The 19,860-nt window shown below is 39.1% G+C and overlaps 1 protein-coding gene across 1 annotated transcript; it reads right to left on the reverse strand.

The window, feature by feature from the left end:
• Positions 1-3,515: 3,515 nt before the first annotated feature.
• Positions 3,516-17,405, reverse strand: LOC137293513 (E3 ubiquitin-protein ligase RNF8-like). The gene is made up of 9 exons (XM_067824108.1): positions 17,197-17,405; positions 16,418-16,534; positions 15,394-15,685; positions 13,282-13,526; positions 12,089-12,310; positions 10,419-10,613; positions 9,805-10,009; positions 8,561-8,758; positions 3,516-7,284 (listed from the first exon to the last, which is right to left on the reverse strand). Exons 1-9 carry the CDS (start codon positions 17,275-17,277, stop codon positions 7,244-7,246), a joined length of 1,596 nt encoding a protein of 531 aa, XP_067680209.1. The 5' UTR covers positions 17,278-17,405; the 3' UTR covers positions 3,516-7,243.
• Between the last annotated feature and the right edge of the window lie 2,455 nt (positions 17,406-19,860).

Genomic DNA, 19,860 nt, shown 5'->3' on the forward strand with positions numbered 1-19,860 from the left:
AAGGTTAGCCGTTGAACTAGTAGAAATGGGGTTCAAATATACAAAACGCAAGGATGATTGACATATCTTCCGAGAAACATTTTCCATTGTGTCGTATCTCAGGTCCATCAAGGAATATCGAAACCAAGGTTTTCAGTGCGTTTATCATGAGGAAACGTGAGTAAACAAAAAAACACTCAAATGATCGTATGTTTCTACCGTTCTACCGCCAACGCGCCAGCACTGCCGTCAGGAAAGTGCAAGCATCTGGTCATCCTTCACGCAGGCACCTCTCAAGTGTTTGATAGAGGGGTGTGATCTTGTGGATTATCATGAAATGAATGGTGAGGCATTCTTGGACTGGTTTGAACACCAACAGTTGCCCTGACAAGACAAACCCAGCGATATTATTATGGATAACGCCACTTACCATAACATACGGGGTTCATACGGGGTTCACGGGGTAATGATACCATTACTTCCACCATGAGTAGCCTTAAAGCACATATGCAGGTACATCTTACTTCCTGTTCCTTTCAAACAATAGGAAACCATGGCGCAGTTGTTACAGAAGATGAAGCAAAAAGAAAAAAAAAACAGTCCAGTGCCTCACCGATGACCTGGCTTTTCGACATGGTCACTTTGTCCTCCGTTCACCAGTCAGGCACTGTGAGTTCAACCGAATCGAGCTCATCTGGGCTAACTACAAAGGCTTCATATCTAGAAACAACACGACGTTCAAACTATCTGACGTCAAAGACCTGGTCTATGCCCCCTTTGCTAGAAATACCCCGGACGTGTGGTAAAAGGCTGCAGGTCACGTGCTGAAAATCGAAAGGGACTATCGCAGGTCAGACGGTGTTAATTACAACAAACTTGCCCCCGTCATTATCCATCTGGATGATTTAGCTGATGACACAAGTGCCAATGATGACACCTAGCATTCCAAGTCAACACGACACCTGAAGTCGTCGCCATAATGTATTGTGACCAGTACACTATGATACGTGAACACATCAGTTCTTTTCCTGTCATTAATCTAGAAGTAAATTTAATAAATACCAGCACAACACAAAACAATGGAAATATACATAATTGAAAACTAAACAAACAGTACATTTCGACTCTGCTACACTAATCTATAACGGACATTGTCAGCAGTATAACGCTCTCTTGCAGTTCACAATGCACTCAGACTATCATCTCCTAAAATTATTTGTGTGTGCATGGCGTTCGGTATTTTCGTAAAATGATCAACTACCTTGTAATGCATGAAAATCTCTGTGACTCGGATCATGTTATGGCCTGTTTCATACAACCGTGTACATTGCTAATTTTGTTTATAAGTTTTCCGATTTTTTAAGGGTAAACCAGGACTTATCTGATAACAATCTCCCAAGCAACTGTTAGTCAAGATAGGTAAGGCTTGGTTTATGCGATATATGGCATGAAACACTTTCCTATATATTGTATTATTATAGAATGAGCGCCCAAAACTTGCTTCTTTGTCGATGGTGGTCTAGAGGTTAAATAGTGCACTCCCTTAAAACAGTTACGTTAGACACTGATACGTCATTAAAGAACAGGATTCTAGAGCAATGCAGTGAAAAACTACGGATGAATGTTAGTTTCAACAAAGTAAACCAAATAAAGTGAAATTAAGATTGCGAATCTTCATAATTTTACGTTGCCAATTAAAAAACTAAGATGCGGAATTTTATTCAACTTAGGATATAAGTTAACAGACGACCATAGATTCAAATCGCTATTATTGGTTTGTATTACAAGGGTGTAAGCGCAGTAGTTGGAACAGTGAAACAAATGCGTGTGTGAACGTGATGAGCGTTAATTTAGACCAACCCTACTCGATCTCGGCATTTCATTTAATGTGTGCTTGCTGCTTATGAACGAAAGTCAAAATCAGCAATAATCCAGCTGCACCCTGGCCGCTAGTAAATATTTCAGTCTGGACCAGACAAACCTGAGATTGATATTGTGAGCAATATCTCCCATTGTCGGGGTGTGATGCAGTCTAAGTAAACTTAGTCTCAGTGTATTTCGTTACACTCCACCACTGAGTCTAACAAAACCTACTAGAAGGTCGCGTCAGGTAACCTTTGAGCGACCAATGACAGTCCAATCAAACGCGAGACGGTTAAATAGGTTTAACCAATCAGACAACGGCTACTATTTAGGGATCGGAGGGACTTTCAAAATATTCATATCACTGACACCGATCGCTCCACAAACAAATATCCACATATAACACAACTATTTGACCTGCAGTATATACGCTTTGGGGTTTCTGTTGACATGGTTACCATTAGCTAATATTTCTGCAAGATGACATCCTTGAATATTGCCCAAAACAACATTTTCAACGACTGTTTTACTCACCGTTGTCATGGTTGTACGTACGCCGTGTGCATCACCCGGAAGCGAGCGTACGCTAAATAGCATTCGGAATCATTCGGGTACGAACCTTTTCGAGATAAAAAAGTTCAAAAGGTATGTGCGAATGTCCACTTTCGCGATTTGGTAAGATGTTTTCTGATTGGTCAATCTCAAAGGTTACCTGACGCGACCTCCCATAAGGTTTTGTTAGACTCAGTGGTGGAGTGTAACGAAAAGTACTGAGGGTAAGTTTACTTAGACTGGGGTGTGATGACACTGTCGTGTGAGTGAGTTTAGTTTTACACTGCACTCAGCAATATTCCAGGTATATGGCGGCGGTCTGTAAATAATCGAGTCTGGACCAGACAATCCAGTGATCAACAGCATGAGCATCGATTTGCGCAACTTGGAACCGATGACATGTGTCAACCAAGTCAGCGTGCCTGACACCCGATCCCGTTAGTCGCCTCTTACGTCAAGCATAGTCGCCTTTTATGGCAAGCATGGGTTGCTGAAGGCCTGTTCATGAGACAATACCTTTGCCTCAAGTCCTAATTTATGTGTATAAGCAGTACAGTGCTACCTGCCGTGGAGCATAGTGGTCAGAGAGTTCACGTGTCACTAGGAGTCAGATATATGATCTTAGTGCTAATATAGTGCTTAGTGCTAATGACATCAGGTGTAATATGGGGCTAAAGATTTATGCACTTCTGCAACGATGTTTCTGAATGTGTCTCATGAGTGTGTGTCATAAACACTAGATTATAATGATATAACTGCTGCTTTTCAGCATGTCTACCCACCCCACACAGAAAATTGAGGGGTAGTGGGGTAGGCTCACGGTCAAAGTGTGCACTCATCACATCATGACTGGTTCGGTTCTCAACATACAATGTGAAGCCTATTTCTGGTGTTCCCAGTAGTGATATTGTCATTGCAAGGATCAAAGATTTTCTTTTTAAATGTAAACATTTTGAGATGACCTCCGACTTGAAACGCTTCAATATATCTCAAAATGTTTATGTTTTTCTTACAAAAAAATCATTAATCCTCGCAATGACACGAGGGTCTGTGCCAAAGGGATCTTTCCTGAGCAGAACTTTACTTTCATGCAAAACACGTACCCAGTGGTTGATTTTATTAAATGAAACTGGGTAACACTGTGTGAAACACAAAAACAAACCCATCTGTACATTGCAATGCATGTATATGTACGTCATGTTTGAGGCAAAGATACAATAATTACCTAAGCAGAAAATGCAACTAATCGGATCCCGACCTGACTAAATGCAGCAGCAATTACCAAATTATGTGCTGCAGCATCCTCAATATCTCCTGGGGATACGTTCCTATAAATCTCCACCATGGTGGAACATATACACTGGGGACATTGAGGATGGTGATGCAAGTGTCTGGCTAATACTGAACGAACATAATGGTATTTTTCCTGCTAATTTCCTTTTCTCAGTCAAAAAACTTGGGTAAGTGAATGAGTTTAGTTTTATGCAGCACAATATGGTGGCAGTTTGTAAATAATTGACTCTGGACCAGACAATCCAGTGATCAACAGCATGAGCTTCGATATGCAAATGTGATACAATGACACCTGTCTCACAAGTCAACGAGTCTGACCAACCAATCCATTAGTCCCCTCTTGCAACAAGCATGGATTACTGAACATCAGTTTTAACCCAGATCTTCAGAGGTGCCAGTCTAAGTAAACTTATCCTCAGTACTTTTCGCTACACTCCACTACTGAGACTCAGTGGTGGAGTGTAACAAAATACACTGAGACTAAGTTTACTTAGACTGCAGAGGTGCAAAAATCTTCGATTGAAATTGAGTTATGAGATCTCAATGAAGATTGTTGCACTAATATAATGCAAAGTTACGCATTGAGTGAGTGATTACTTGTACTAGTCCAGACTAAAGCAAAAGAGCTAACCTACTGAGATATTCCACTCAGACAAATTACACTGACCCAGACCAGTCCATGTTTTATCCCAAAGCAGGATAACAAGAAGCAGTCCATAACTTTAGCCACTCCTCACAAAGTCCAGAAAAATTCTGTTTGGTCAACTAATATTTGCTAAGAATTTTCTATATCACAGCACTAAAATCAACTGAAAATGATAGAGTTGCTGTTAGCACCATCTTCTAATGTCTTTTGGTATGACATGGACGGCGATTTATGCCACTGACCTGCCACTGTCCATGTCTATATTAACTGGACAATAAAGACAGGTCAATTAAACCTGGGATTTCATATATTAAAATAATACACTGAGAATCCTCCAAAACACAACAGACATTTACAGACAGAGAACATTCTCTTCAGCTGATTCTTCAGTGATGCCTTACACGAACGGAGAGTACTCATAACATTTAGAGTGACACAAAACCTTTAAAAGTCTTGTGGTTCTCAGATTCTTAATATATGATGCCTGTCTTGAAACCCTGACACTTTCAAGTGATGAAATTCTTCCCAATACCAACAAATCTGTAAATAAAAATTGTTTATTCTCTAATAGTGTAAACAAGATGTCAACTGGTTCTCAATGTTAAAATAGGATTTTTTTTCTTACAAAAGAAAGGGAAAAATGAAAGAAAAAGTTCTGAGAAACCCATTTGGCTTTTTAACTTTTACAAGAAAAGAAACACAAATATTATAATCATAAAAACTGAAGGAACAGTTGTTCACTAAAAAACAGTAATCATTACAACCCATTTTGAAGTCAACAAAATCATCATTATCACTCACTATTTCTTATCAATAAGAAACTTAAAGTAAAGATCAGCTAATCTAACGATAAATTCTATGAAAATATTGTTCTAAGACAAATAATAAATGGTAGAATCTATTCCTGATGTCATCTGTACAAAGAACACATAAGTTAATGCAATGGCATCAAATGGAAGTAATTGCAGGGTCGATGAACAATATTCACACACATGTACTTGCAAGCTCATTCTAAATTGCTCTCAAACCCTCAATTGGACTCAGTGTAAATACATTAATATCCATGACATATTAACTGTTCTGCATTTACCACATTCACACCAAATAGTAGATTAGAACCGATATCCCTGCATGACAAAGGGATGCAACTCTGCAAACTAAATTACTTCCCAATCAGTAACATCTTTCACCTCAACACTGTCAAACAAACCTAAATGTCATTAGCAATGACAATTCTGCATTTAAGGATAGTAATGCCTTTTAGCACAACAAAAGTTCAAGCTTGGGAACCTTTTCCAACTAATGGTTCTTGCTTAAGCTGCAATAAACCTGCATACAAAAATATGCATTTGAAAGACACTTTAATACTTGTCTGACATGAAGGACTCATTTCTTCTCAACAGTCTTATCATCCTGAACATCCTCATATCTTTAATTTGTAGCATTCACCTCATGCTGATAAATGCCTGGGATAACAACTGTACAAATGGATAGTCAAGTTTCTGGTGTACAAAATGTATCATTTTGCAGATGATGCAAGGAAGTAGAGTAAACAATACAACAGGGTAGTTACTGCCACTGAGTAGTTACAAACATTGTCATACTAGGTCATTTTATTCCAGTTTCATCAGCAAATAAATATAGAATACAATTTTCATCAAATGTATTATTTGGAACTATATAGTTACCAGTCCCTGATTACTTTCCAAGTGTAGATATCTTGCAATCATGCTTCACTGTCCTACATTTCCTAAACTTGGCGATAAGCTATTCATTATGTAATGATCTTTTCGATCTGTTCAGTAAGGAGTGTTTAATTTATCCTTTAATCATGGCATCCAGCATCCATTCATAAAGATAACAGATGGCTGAATCTAAACTTTTACAAGCATAACATCAAAGCTGAAGTCATACTTTTGGACACCTATCTGGAAATGTTGAAAGGATGATGTAATTAAGATCTGGTTATATTAACTCTCAGACAATCGATGAAACAGCTACACACACTAATCAGAAAATAAATACCAACTTGTAACATAAGTAATCTTTAATTGCAATATAATACCCAACTTTTCATTAGTATACATTTATGTTTTAATAATAGGCAAAGCATATTTTCATAGTATATCAAGTGTATATTTTAATTTAAAAATGAAAGTGATTATCCCTATCAAAGCTGAGTAGCATACCACACAATTACATAATCACAGAATGTGATTTGACAAATCAAATAATTGAACCCTCAAAAATATATCTATGTGATCAGATAGAACAATATGTACCGTTAGTAAATGTCTTAAGACACGTCTATGTGCAATTTCTTATTCGGCTTCAATGCAAATATATGCAAATATATGCAAACATTAGGTCACACAGCATTTTCAGTAAGTACACTGTCAAAGTAAATACATCACTTATCCAAGGGCAAACACAAAACAAACTGTAGTCTGATCACCACTTAATGGATGGACGATGCTGTAAATACAACTAGTGCCACAGTATTACCATTCAAGTCATCTGAACTGAACATCAGTCTTGAAGTGAGTATCATTCAGCTTAGATAGATCGGTAGCTGTTCCTCTCAATGGGCGAGTCATCTAAACCAGATGCCTCTCTTGAAGTGAATACAGTCAGTAGCACTTTATTCCAGATGACATGTCACCTCAGCTGAATCAACTCAAGACCAAGAGTACTTTCATCAAGTATTTTCTTGACCATACATGCCCATCTTTATGAAACCATTTCAAAATAATTTAGACCAATGTCCTTGAAATGAGTCCACACAGGTGAATGTTTTCGTGACTTCAGTGAAGGCTGCTGAATAAACAAGGATGTTGTGGTGGAGCAGTAGTCCATCTTGGAGAAGTGAAGTTCATGGTTTGGGGTACTTGTAGTTGATTGATCTGGATATTAGCCCTCTGGACATCCACTGGCCCAGTGACCTCTTCTTCCTGTGAATGAAGAATATATCTGTCAACTGAACTGGCCAACAAATAATCCTACATCTACTAACAATGAAATATGTCTGACTATACACAATTTCTTTATTCAAAGCTTTGACTCACTCTCCAACTTTCAGCTTCAAAAGACTTACACTAGACTCTACAAGTTTGTATAATATGATCTTATATGTTACACACAGACTGATTGATTACCTTTTCAGCTTTAATTCAAATTTTGAGTGAGTGAGTGAGTTTGGTTTTACGCCGCTTTTAGCAATATTCCAACAATATCGGGGCTGGGGACACCAGAAAATGGACCTCACACATTGAACCCATGTGGGGAATCGAACCCGGGTCTTTGGCGTGACGAGTGAATGCTTTAACCACTAGGCTACCCCACCACCCCAATTCAAATTTTGAAAATTTATACATATCATTGTAATAAGCAATCTGTAAGTTAGTTTAAAGTTTTCCCTTCAGTATTATCATACCATACCACTTTGTGGATAACAACTTCTTATTTATTGCATTAAGTAATTTATAACTTACATTAGATTGGTTTCAAGCTGCAGATTTCTAGGAAAGCATCCAACTTTCCCAACAATTGTCATGACATTCTGTGCTAATTACTTGATGGTCCAAATGAAACAGAATTTGAAACTGACAAAGAAAAGAATGCTGAGGATCTGCCGTCATGACAGTCATCAAATATTTCTAAGCATAAATGTAACTTCATGTTCAGACAAGTGAAAACTGCCTTGAAAAGCTGGGTGTGAGTGAGTTTAGTTGTATGCAGCTTTTGGCACTCTTCCAGCAATATCACTGCAGGGGAGACACTAGAAATGGGATTCAAACACTGTATCCATGAAAAGTGGGGAATTGGTGGTGGGGATAGTATGAAGCAAGTGTTCCATGTAGCCAGCCTAGTTCCTCTGGCATAAACAGCAATCATGTGACAATGCACCACATTTTACTCAGTCCATTTAAAACACTGTACATGTTTTCCAACTGCTTCATTTTTCATCAGCCAACATATCCTGTATTTACATTGGTAGTATAGCTCCACATGCTGCAATCAAAATCCTATGCAAAGCTAGAGGCTGTCACTTTGTGTATAATTATATCTTGTCATACACCTCACTATAACAGGTGTACTAATTCGCCTGAAGCACCCACCAGAAATCTTCTCATGCCAATCTCTTCTGATCAACTACAGAAAAGTCAACTTGTTGTGGTGATGTTATGTCACTGAGGGGAGCTTGCCAACACTCAGAGTGAGACTTACCACAGTTGTAACATCTTCCATATCCCCCATAGTAGGCTCCTGGCAATCCATCGTCAGATTCACTGGAATCAATGGACTCCTCAGCAGAGCTGTCACTGTAGCTGTCACTATCTATAACTATTGGTCTTGCTCTCTTCCGTCCCCCTGATGGACCAGCTGAGTCAGTCGGGTGGTCGGCATCCCACTTGGCTTGTTCAGCTGAAATACCAACGTGAATATCAGGCTCAGTGAACATAAATATCAAGGATAGCCAACATGAATATCACGGACAATCAACATGAATATCAAGGATAGCCAACATGAATATCAGGGTCAATCAACATAAATATCAAGGATAGCCAACATGAATATCAGGGGGTCAATCAACATAAATATCAAGGAGAGCCAACATGAATATCAGGGACAATCAACATGAATATCAAGGATAGCCAACGTGAATATCAGGGGGTCAATCCACATAAATATCAACGATAGCCAACATGAATATCAGGGTCAGCCAACATGAATATCAAGGATAGCCAAAATGAATATCAGGGTCAGCCAACATGAATATCAAGGATAGCCAACATGAATATCAGTGTCAATCAACATGAATATCAAGGATAGCCAACATGAATATCATGGACAATCAACATAAATATCAAAGATAGCTAACATGAATATCAGGGTCAGCCAACATGAATATCAAGGATAGCCAACATGAATATCGAGGACAATCAACATGAATATCAAGGATAGCCAACATGAATATCAGGGTCAGCCAACATGAATATCAAGGATAGCCAACATGAATATCAAGGACAGTAAACATGAATATCAAGGATAGCCAACATGAATATCAGGGACAATCAACATGAATATCAAGGATAGCCAACATGAATATCTGAACAGATGACCAGACATTAACTTGAAATGACATACTGAAAACTTTCTTGAACAAATATTCCTAAAACAGGTGTAACCCTGTGACTGAACATCCTTTCCGAACTCCAGAATGGTCCCGAGGACTGGTCTGTTTCATACAAGCTGACAGATCCTACTATGTACGTCACTAAAAACAGGGAGCTGGCCCATGATTTCATTATTTTGTCCATGCAATGTTTCATTACAGACTCTACTACCATTACAAAAATAGATTGACATTTAATGAAAAAAAAAGATAAAATGTAAGTCAACTTTGTCTTCCTTGACACAGTGTCTAAAAGGTCAATTAAAGATGATATCACCAGCTACTGCTCACCCACCTTTGCGAGTCTCCACAAGCTCCTTCCTCCTCTCCTTCAGCTCATCAGTGAGATGGTCCACCATCTTGTCAATGTAGCTGTCCAGGACAATGGATCGATGTTGTCCTGTGACAGGGGCTCGACACACAGGACAGTCCTTTTTCCTCTCCATCCACTGGTTGATGCACAGTGCACAGAATCCATGGGAACAGTTCAGAGATGTTGCCTTGTGTAGTAAACGGAGATATTATTAAGAAAACAGAAAACTGACACTATGAGTTGGTGAGTGAGTTGGGTTTTACATCACTTACCATCAATATCATGGCAGGGGACACCAGAAATGGGCTTCACACATTGTAACCATGTAGGGAATTGAACCAGGGTCTTCAGTGTGATGAGTGAACACATTAACCACTGGACTACCCAACCATCCAGCTATAACTATGAATTCACCAGGAGGTATTACATCCCAATCATTGCCAATTTTCACACTGATTCACTGTAATATCTTCAGTACAACTAATACAGGCAAAACATAAAACATTCAAAATATAATGATGACAAAATAAAAACGATTGCAGATATTCTAATATTAAAATCTGGTCTTGTGTATGACATGATCGACTGTGGATTACCTGGACAAAGAGCTCATTACAGATGCTGCACTGCAGCTCAGACTCCATGACGTCAGTGAGGTTGGAAAGGATATCCTCCCTAGTTTGGTATGTCGACTCCTTCTGCTTTTCATTCTCTGCCACTGTATCCTTCAGCTGACTCTCCAGCATCTTTTGCTTTAGCTCCTTTTCCTCAATGACTCTCTCCAGCTGCTCCTGGGGACATGGCATCAATACACATCACACAGGACCAATAACTGAATTCACGCACCACTACACAGTCAGAATCCATGACTGAATTCACTCACCACTACTCATCAGTCAGAGCCTATGACTGAATTCACTCACCACCACTCATCAGTCAGAGCCTATGACTGAATTCACTCATCACTACACAGTCAGAGTCCATGACTGTATTGACTCACAACTACTCATCAGTCAGAGCCTGTGACTGAATTCACTCACCACTACTCATCAGTCAGAGCCCATGACTGTATTGACTCACAACTACTCATCAGTCAGAGCCTGTGACTGAATTCACTAATCACTACACAGTCAGAATCCATGACTGTATTCACTCACCACTACTCATCAGTCAGAGCCTGTGACTGAATTCACTAATCACTACACAGTCAGAATCCATGACTGAATTCACTCACCACTACTCATCAATCAGAGCCCATGACTGAATTCACTCACCATTACTCATCAGTCAGAATCCACGACTGAATTCACTCATCACTACACAGTCAGAATCCATGACTGTATTCACTCACCACTACTCATCAGTCAGAGCCCATGACTGTATTCACTCACCACTACTCATCAGTCAGAGCCCATGACTGATTTCACTCACCACTACTCATCAGTCAGAGCCCATGACTGTATTCACTCACCACTACTCATCAGTCAGAGCCCATGACTGTATTCACTCACCACTACTCATCAGTCAGAGCCCATGACTGTATTCACTCACCACTACTCATCAGTCAGAGCCCATGACTGAATTCACTCACCACCACTCATCAGTCAGAACCCATGACTGAATTCACTCACCACTACTCATCAGTCAGAACCCATGACTGTATTCACTCACCACTACTCATCAGTCAGAGCCCATGACTGAATTCACTCACAACTACTCATCAGTCAGAGCCTGTGACTGAATTCACTCACCACTACACAGTCAGAATCCATGACTGTATTGACTCACAACTACTCATCAGTCAGAGCCTGTGACTGAATTCACTAATCACTACACAGTCAGAATCCATGACTGAATTCACTCACCACTACTCATCAATTAGAGCCCATGACTGAATTCACTCACCATTACTCATCAGTCAGAATCCACGACTGAATTCACTCATCACTACACAGTCAGAAACCATGACTGTACTGACTCACCACTACTCATCAGTCAGAGCCCATGACTGAATTCCATGAAAATGCGGATCAGAATTGGTCTTCCGTAACACATGCTTGTTGTTAGAGGGGTGCCTAACAGGATCAGGTGGTCAGGCTCGCTGACATGTTGACACATGCCATTGAATCCAAGTTGTGTAGATGGACGCTTATGCTGTTGATCACAGGAGCCACGACCACATTCAGCTGTTCAATTGAAGACAACACACAACATTGTACAGGGCCCTACAAACCATCTAGCTAATGTCCAGGGACAAAGTTCGTACCTTCTGCTTGATGAGTTGCTCCTCAAGAAGCTTATCCTTCTCCTCCAAAGCTTTATCCATCTCCAGCTGCAGTTTTTCCTGAACTCGCCCCTTCTCCTCAAGGAGAGCGTTTCGCTGATTTGTCAGGTACTCCGTCAACCGTGCCTCTCGCTCCTTCAACTGGGCCTCCAGCTCAGCCTTCATCTTCTTCTCAATCGCCTGCTTCTCTCTCTCCAAAGCTTCCTACACCAAACACCAATATGCTTCACAACATACAGCACTAAACATGGCTTTAATGAGTGTCATTTATATATGAGCTTGACCAAGTTACAGCACAGTATCCAAATTGTTTACTCAACATGTTTTTCAGGTCCCTGTTTACTGGGTTTATAATGTTTAAGTTCATACTGACACGATGTGTTAAGCTTCCTGTTTACTCTGTAGCTCCTTGTGTCATTCTGACATGATGCATACCATTGTTTACTGAGTTGTGCCTATTTCACTAACACGCAATGTGTTAGATACTTGTATCATTCCAACACTTTGTGTTCTCCTACCTATTTTATGAGTGCTTCCTTACGGTATTCTGAATATGTTCTGCTGTTTAAAAAGTACTTCTAACAAACCTTTGTAGGTCATGTCAGCTAACCTTTGAGTGACCTATAAACATCTAATCAAACAGGACATGGCCAAACAGATTTAACCAATCAGACAACGGCTACCATTCAGGGTTTGGTAGGACTGATGATGAAATTGACAGCGTACTCACAGCGTAAGACACAGATATTTTTTACCTGCAGTATCTACGCTTTGGAGTTTCTGATGACATCATTATTATTAGCTTATATTTCCGCAAGATGGCATTCTGGAATATTGTACAATGTACAATTTTCTGCGACCGTCTGCTCACTGGCATTCTGCATGTGTATCACTCAGATGAGACAAAATAGCATTCAGAATCATTTGAGTACAAACGTTTTTGAGGTAAAAGTTCAAATGCTCGAATGTCATCTTTCATAATTTGGTAAGCTGTGCTCTGATTGGTCAATTCAAAAGGTCAGCCAACACGACCTTCTACCTGGGTTTGTTACATTCAGTATAGCAGTGTGATACTGAGCCTCAGTTTACTGAGTTCCTTATGTCATTTCAACACAATGTATACTGTTGTTTAGTACAGTTTACTGACAAGTCCCTACTTAACTAACACAACCTACTTGTTTACTGAGTAGTTCCTCCCTCATCTTCTCCTCCTTGAACTTGAGCTGATCCAGGGCTGCTGCCTGAGAGACACGTTCCTGCTTCTCCTGTTCCAGCTGTTCTCGCATGAGTTCCTGTTCTTGTTCCTTGGCCTTCAGCTTCCGCTGCATCTCCTCCAGCTGCGCCTTGAACATGTCCACAGCAGCATCCTTCTCCTTCTGGTGAGCATCCAGCTTTATCCTGTATGCCTTATAAGGAGAATCTGACAACCAAACACATGTAGTCAACACCACCAGAAGATGACTAGGGGTGAAACGGTATGCTCTTACTATGGTACGTTATGTATTACAGTACAAGGCCTTCTGTTCCACAAGTTTAGGTTCAGTATTTGAGAACTTGCTTTCAAGAACATATCGGTTATCTAGCAATAAAATGCATGGATTTTGACAAAATGATTTGATATGTAGCCATTTTAGAAAGTAAGAAAACCCGAATTTTTGGTTTGCATTACAGCATGCCAAACCAAAAGCTAACAAGAAGACAGTGTCATCAATATCCCCCACAATGGCAAAATACTCTTCATTAATATGTACCAGTACACCACCAGACTAATCTATGTGCCAGGTTTGGTGAAGAAATATTGAAAGGGTGGGGTTTTTTTGGAAAATAACACAAACACCAAATTCAGTCGCAGTCAAACTTGTTGCCATGGAAACACAGAAATATATTTTATTCACAATTCCAAAACTACCAAAAGGCATCAGTACACCACCAGATATATCTGGTATAATAATAATATAGTGAACAGTTTTAAAGTTGTTTTCCTCAGGAAAAGAGCACACCCGCCAAATTCAGTCAAAGTCAAACTTGTTGCCATGGAAATGTAAAAAAGCATTTTTTTTCTAAATTCCAAAACCAACAAAAGGTAGTACACAACCAGATCCATCTATGTGCCAGGTTTGGTGAAGAAATAGTGGATGGCTTGAAAGTTCTGGTCCGGAAAAGACAAATGTGCACCGACGCACGGACGGACAGAGTGCATTTTAATATCCCCTGCAAAACATGTTGCAGGGGATATAAACATACTTCTACTAATACTTTAATATACTGTTTCACCCCTAATGATGACCCACTGATCCTGGAACTGTACAAGCAATGAAACTACCTCATAACCTGAGGTCAAAATGATCCACTATGAGGTGAAGATGATACATATCAAGAGCAATGGGTAACGTCATGAATATTACACAACAAGCCAGCAGTTGATGTATCATTCTTGATATTTAATGAAACAATAACAAAACATTCTTTGACACTTTTTGACCATGCTTACTGCGCTTATCTATCACATCAAAGACCAATGACTACATCACGGCCAAATTACATACATTAGAATGTTGTTTACTTTCCTGCCTAGCTAGGATACATTTGACTTTGCCTACATCATTTGTTAAATACCACTCAAAATTTAGTAAAGACACTCCTTTTGAAAAAAAATATTATTATTTAATTATCTAAATGAATTCATGAAGGATATGGTTTGATACACCACATATTTAAATCAATCATAACATGATCTGTAATCTTGTTATGAGCATTGCAAACGTGATGTTACATAACTCACTTTAATGAGCTTTTGAAAAGGACAAACAATGGACACAAAAATACATAATACAAACAATACAGAAAGGAAGAGCTCAAGGGAAATGGATACCTAAATCATTACTCTTTCAGTTACACTGTAATCTTTGAGATCCCTCTTTCCCAATAAAGTAAAATTCCAGTACTTTCACTTGGTTGAGTGCCATCCAGGATTTGCAGCCCACACACAAGTCAGCCATCTAACTCACTCAGACCCAACAGCCTCCATAAAGCATAGCATACTCTTGCAACAAAACATAAATATGTGCTATATGTCTGCTAGACTGTATAAGTATATTCAGGAGAGACTAAAAACACATCATCTTGACAGGCCCTTTCAAAACTTAGGCATTTTGGTTTCTGAGGATTCCCATGTCCAATCCTGCCTACATTTTTTTTTCTTTTATCTCTATCAAAAATACTCAAAATGCAAAACTTTCCCTAAGATCATTTAGTCAATGAAATGTTCTAACTTATCAGTGACAAACCTGGCATACATCCTTGTGTGTTGGATATTCTTTCACCTCTATTGTCTTGTGGACAGTTTTCATCTTTATTGGTTGTTGCATGCACCTTAAGTCTCTTCTTGGCTGGATTATTGTCGTCTGCAGAATCTTTTCTGGTTCTCTTGACTTTTAATGAAGCATGAAACTGGAAGATGAACTCCGCTGGCTGTCCTGACTTCACTGGGATACCCAGCTGTACCCGGTCCCCATCCTTCAACACGTGTGGGATTTGAGCCGTCAACTTCCTATCATTTACGTACACACCATTCAGGCTCTGGAAACCATTATCATAAGTAACATGGAGTTTTTGAAAGGCATTTTGAAGTTGGACAAATATGTCCAGTCAACTTCCTATCATTTACGTAACCACTATTCAAACTCTGGAAACCATTATCATAAGTAAACATAGAGTTTTTGAAAGGTCTTTAGAAGTTGGACGAATATGAATAAATATGACTTTTCTGAGCTCACACCAGATGGAGTGTTAAAATCAACGATGAAAGTCAGTCTTTGACATAACTCTAATGTTGAAATTTACATATATCTCAGATTATTGCACAGATATCCTAGTTTCATCACGATATGAAATGATAGGCTTAACTGTCAACCTTAATGTACAATTCTACAATAAGAACACATCACAATGCACAAGAATAACACTAATATCACACAGTTTAACACAAGCCTATCAGTCTTTCCACAGTGCCAGTACTTGTATCTCTTCATACAATAATATACCTCTAAAGATCCAGGACAAAATAGGGCTTTAGAGAAAGGCGACTTTGCTTGTCTTAAGAGGCCACTAACAGGATCAGGTGGTCAGGTTCGCTGACTTGGTTCACATGTTATTGGTTTCCAATTGTGCAGATTGATGCTCATGCTGTTGATCACTGGACTGTCTGATCCAGACTTCATTATTTACAATTCACCACTATATAGCTAGAATATTGCTGAGTGTGGCATAAAAATAAACTCACTTACTCATATGATAATATAACTTTTGTACCTTGTTGTCTGTGATACTCCATGAACCGTCAGCCAGTTTCTTTAACACTGCATGACATCTTGATACCATTACCGACAACAGACAATGTGTCACTTCAGGAGAACGGCCAATAGTAACCTAGGAACATAAACAATGATACCAGTTGCTTCATATGAAAAAGTAGATAATAGATATCTACATTGATAGAGGGTCTATAACATGTCACTAAAGGCAACCTGTAAGTTAAGTCACAGAAAAACCTATGTGAACTAAGAATCTATTCTTGTCTTAGATGATGTAGTGTGACTTCCCCGGAGAAGGCAGAGGGAGTGGTTGGGGTGGTAATCAATGCTGAAACAGTTTTTCAGTTATGTACCAGTGTGTCCGTTTTGTATGAGAGAAATACCTATGTAACACAACTCTTTGGCCCAAACAAGCAATTCCAAACTCATAATAAAATTGTAGTACAATAGGTGGGATGAACCACTTTGTGCATTATGTGTCTTCACTTGCTATGGGGATGGGGAAATTGTCTGTACCCCTGGGAAGACACCCATTCTCAATGACTGACACATAACGAGAAACTTACTCCACTTACTGCAAGTGCTGAATGTACTCTTGGTCAATTATTTTAGTTTGCGAAATATGTCCCTGTTGCTTAGTAATTTCATATATTCCGGGCCATATTGAATGACAATCGTTCAAAAACATCAGGAATGCAATGTGCAGTAGTTTACACGTTTGAGGTCTTAGATTGATGAATATAAACATCAGAACTGGTAAAGCGTTTGCAAAAATACCTGGTCTTTCTCTAACAGCAAGTATTTGTATTTCTTAATGTTGTCTCCATGTCTCACTAAACATGGGAAGTGTTGTGCCATTGTTAACTAGACTTTAATCATCAGCAAGGCTTGTAGACTGATTGCATAAAAGCAACAACATGCAACTTAGCGACCCCGCTCAAGTTATCCGAACATTCATTTCCTTCCATACTACGTCATCAAATCATGTGCTCTATAATCCCAGAGACAGGTTCCCGGCTCCCTTTGCGCGGGCTAACTTTCGATCTGCGAGACGGTGCCCAGCTGACAAAGACAGCGCCCTTGTGTTCTTTTATCGACTACGGCCTCTATCAAGGGAGATAATTCACAGCAAATGTCCGATCCGCGTATAACAATACAAAACTGTTTTAAGTCAACCAGTCAGCTAGTTAAGAAACACACACACACACTGCTAACGACGCTTCATGCAGTGACATGGCATCGGTTTTCAAACTTAAAACATCGTAATATCATCAACTGAGTGATCTCGTTTATCAGATGTGGCGTGGTGGTATATGTCAAAAACAACGGTAATTTAGTAATTTTGCAAAGCTCGGCCAGACCTTTCTATAAATTTGACATTAGTCTCACATTTTCACTGATACGTCATCCAGGAGTGAATCAAGTTTGTTTCTCTTTTGTTCTGAAGCTTTCTGGCCATACCGTTGTTTGGTGTGTTTTAAAGTTTTTATATTATATCATTTAGTTCTGATAGTGGCTTCAGGTCATGCAGTTGGATCTTTGGGATGTTTTTGGTATTTCACAAAGATTTTCATTTCAATCCAGAGACCACAATAACAAGCAACAATTGAATTACTCAGTAATGATATCTTGATTTTGTCTGATATTTCGATTCTTAGCTCTATAGTCTCTCGATTCTTCACATTCCTGTCAGTAACTTGTCAGTTTTTAATTATGGGTTCATAACTTCCAAATAACACTTCACCCCACCTTAAAACTGTCTGTGGTGTGATATGAATGGTCTTCGGGCCTCGGAAAGAAAACAATAAAGCGTCGTTATAAGAGATCGGTTAGTCTTCCCTCACACAGTGCTTTATTTGAATTAGCTATATGTTTCCGCCTTTTCCTTCCTTCATCTTTCTTGGCCAGTGTAAAATAAAAACCTTAAGAAAAATAAGACAAACGTCCTTCATTCAGTGGCCACAAAAAAATCAAAATGGCCACAAATCCCTTGTCAAATTGGCCATACCAAAAAGTCAAAATGGCCACAAAGCCCTTGTGAAAAAGGCCATACATTATTATTAATTTTAAATATTCATAACATGTTCCCATGTTATATTACTTGATATCAGGTTGTAAGAACGACCAAAGAAGTTATATCAGACAAAACTTGATGTTTATTACTCATCAACAAATCCTGTTTTCAACAAGTAACAAGGCACATAGTTGCCTGAAAAACAGAGTGTTCTGTGTCACTTAAACCTAATTTGGAGACAATGCACTCGAAACGTTGAAATTCGATTTAAGTTACCATTTATCAGAAAACCTCATATTTAGTTTTAGTTTTTCTTCGTGTTGCCATTTTGATCTGTTCCCCAGGTGAAAATCCGGGTCAGATTGGATTTTGGTAATCGGTGCTTGTAAGAGGGATCGGGTGGTCAGGCTCGCTGACTTGGTTGGCACGTGTCATCACATCCCAGATTGTGTAGAACGATGCTTGTGATGTTGTTCACTGGATTGTCTAGTCCAAACTCGATTACTTATACACCGAAGCAATATAACTGGGATATTCCTGAGTGCGGCGTTAAACAACAATCAATTAATCAATCGCTTGAAATATATTCTCTCATGATTTTCCTCTCCGACGGATCACACAGATGAGACAACACTTTCACGAACACCTGCTGACTAACAACTACACTCTGAAATGAACATACTGTACTGAAAAAAAATCAAAGTGAAAGAAACAAAAATGAAATGAAAAGAAGCCCAAAGACTTTCTTCATCCCTGAAGCTGTGGAGATGTAGACTCGCAACATTTTCTAGACGTGCGTGGGCTTTCTTGGTTATATTTGCTTCAGGGTCTATACAAGAGACCAGAACACCAGGTGCCATGACTACTTTCATCATGATCCTTAAGGTCATGCTTTCTGCTTCGAATAAATCTCCCATTAATTAATGAGGTGTGCCTAAATGTACCTTTGTGTGTGTAATTATCCGAATCAACCAGTTTATAAGCACGTCAAACGCCCAGGCGTTAGTCCACAATATCACTTTTTCATATGGAAAATACGGGATCTCTTTGATTCGTATCCTGGCTCCACAGTACAGGTTTTGTGTTTTCCTGACAGACGGTTCTGCATAGGGTTCTTCTTACTGTAATAATTATTTGTAACCTAATAACACCTATCCTTAAAACAACGCGAAACGACATGTTTACAACATAAATCAATTTGCATTGATACGATTAGATTAAACGTCGAATCTATATTACCAGCTACTTGAGATCAACAATCATGTATTTTAGGCCACCTTATTATATCTCTCACAATATCAAACACCCTTCCCGACAACATTGTTTTATTCCCATGTATTTCAGTGATTAATGACACAATGTCCCTTTAAACGTCCATCCTTCAAATGTGTTTCCACTTTTTTTACTTTGTACACATCTTTAGTACC

The sequence above is a fragment of the Haliotis asinina genome, chromosome 8 (assembly GCF_037392515.1).
Source record: "Haliotis asinina isolate JCU_RB_2024 chromosome 8, JCU_Hal_asi_v2, whole genome shotgun sequence".
NCBI classification, from domain to species: Eukaryota; Metazoa; Mollusca; class Gastropoda; order Lepetellida; family Haliotidae; genus Haliotis; species Haliotis asinina.

What these genes read in the sequence shown, in the direction of transcription:
- LOC137293513 (XM_067824108.1), bottom strand. Translation starts at nt 17,277, where the DNA reads ATGGCACAACACTTCCCATGTTTAGTGAGACATGGAGACAACATTAAG. An exon ending in CACACAAGGATGTATGCCAG is followed by an intron (nt 13,527 to 15,393) that starts GTTTGTCACTGA and finishes TTTGGTTGTCAG; the next exon opens with ATTCTCCTTATAAGGCATAC. An exon ending in AGCAACTCATCAAGCAGAAG is followed by an intron (nt 10,614 to 12,088) that starts GTACGAACTTTG and finishes CCATGTCCCCAG; the next exon opens with GAGCAGCTGGAGAGAGTCAT.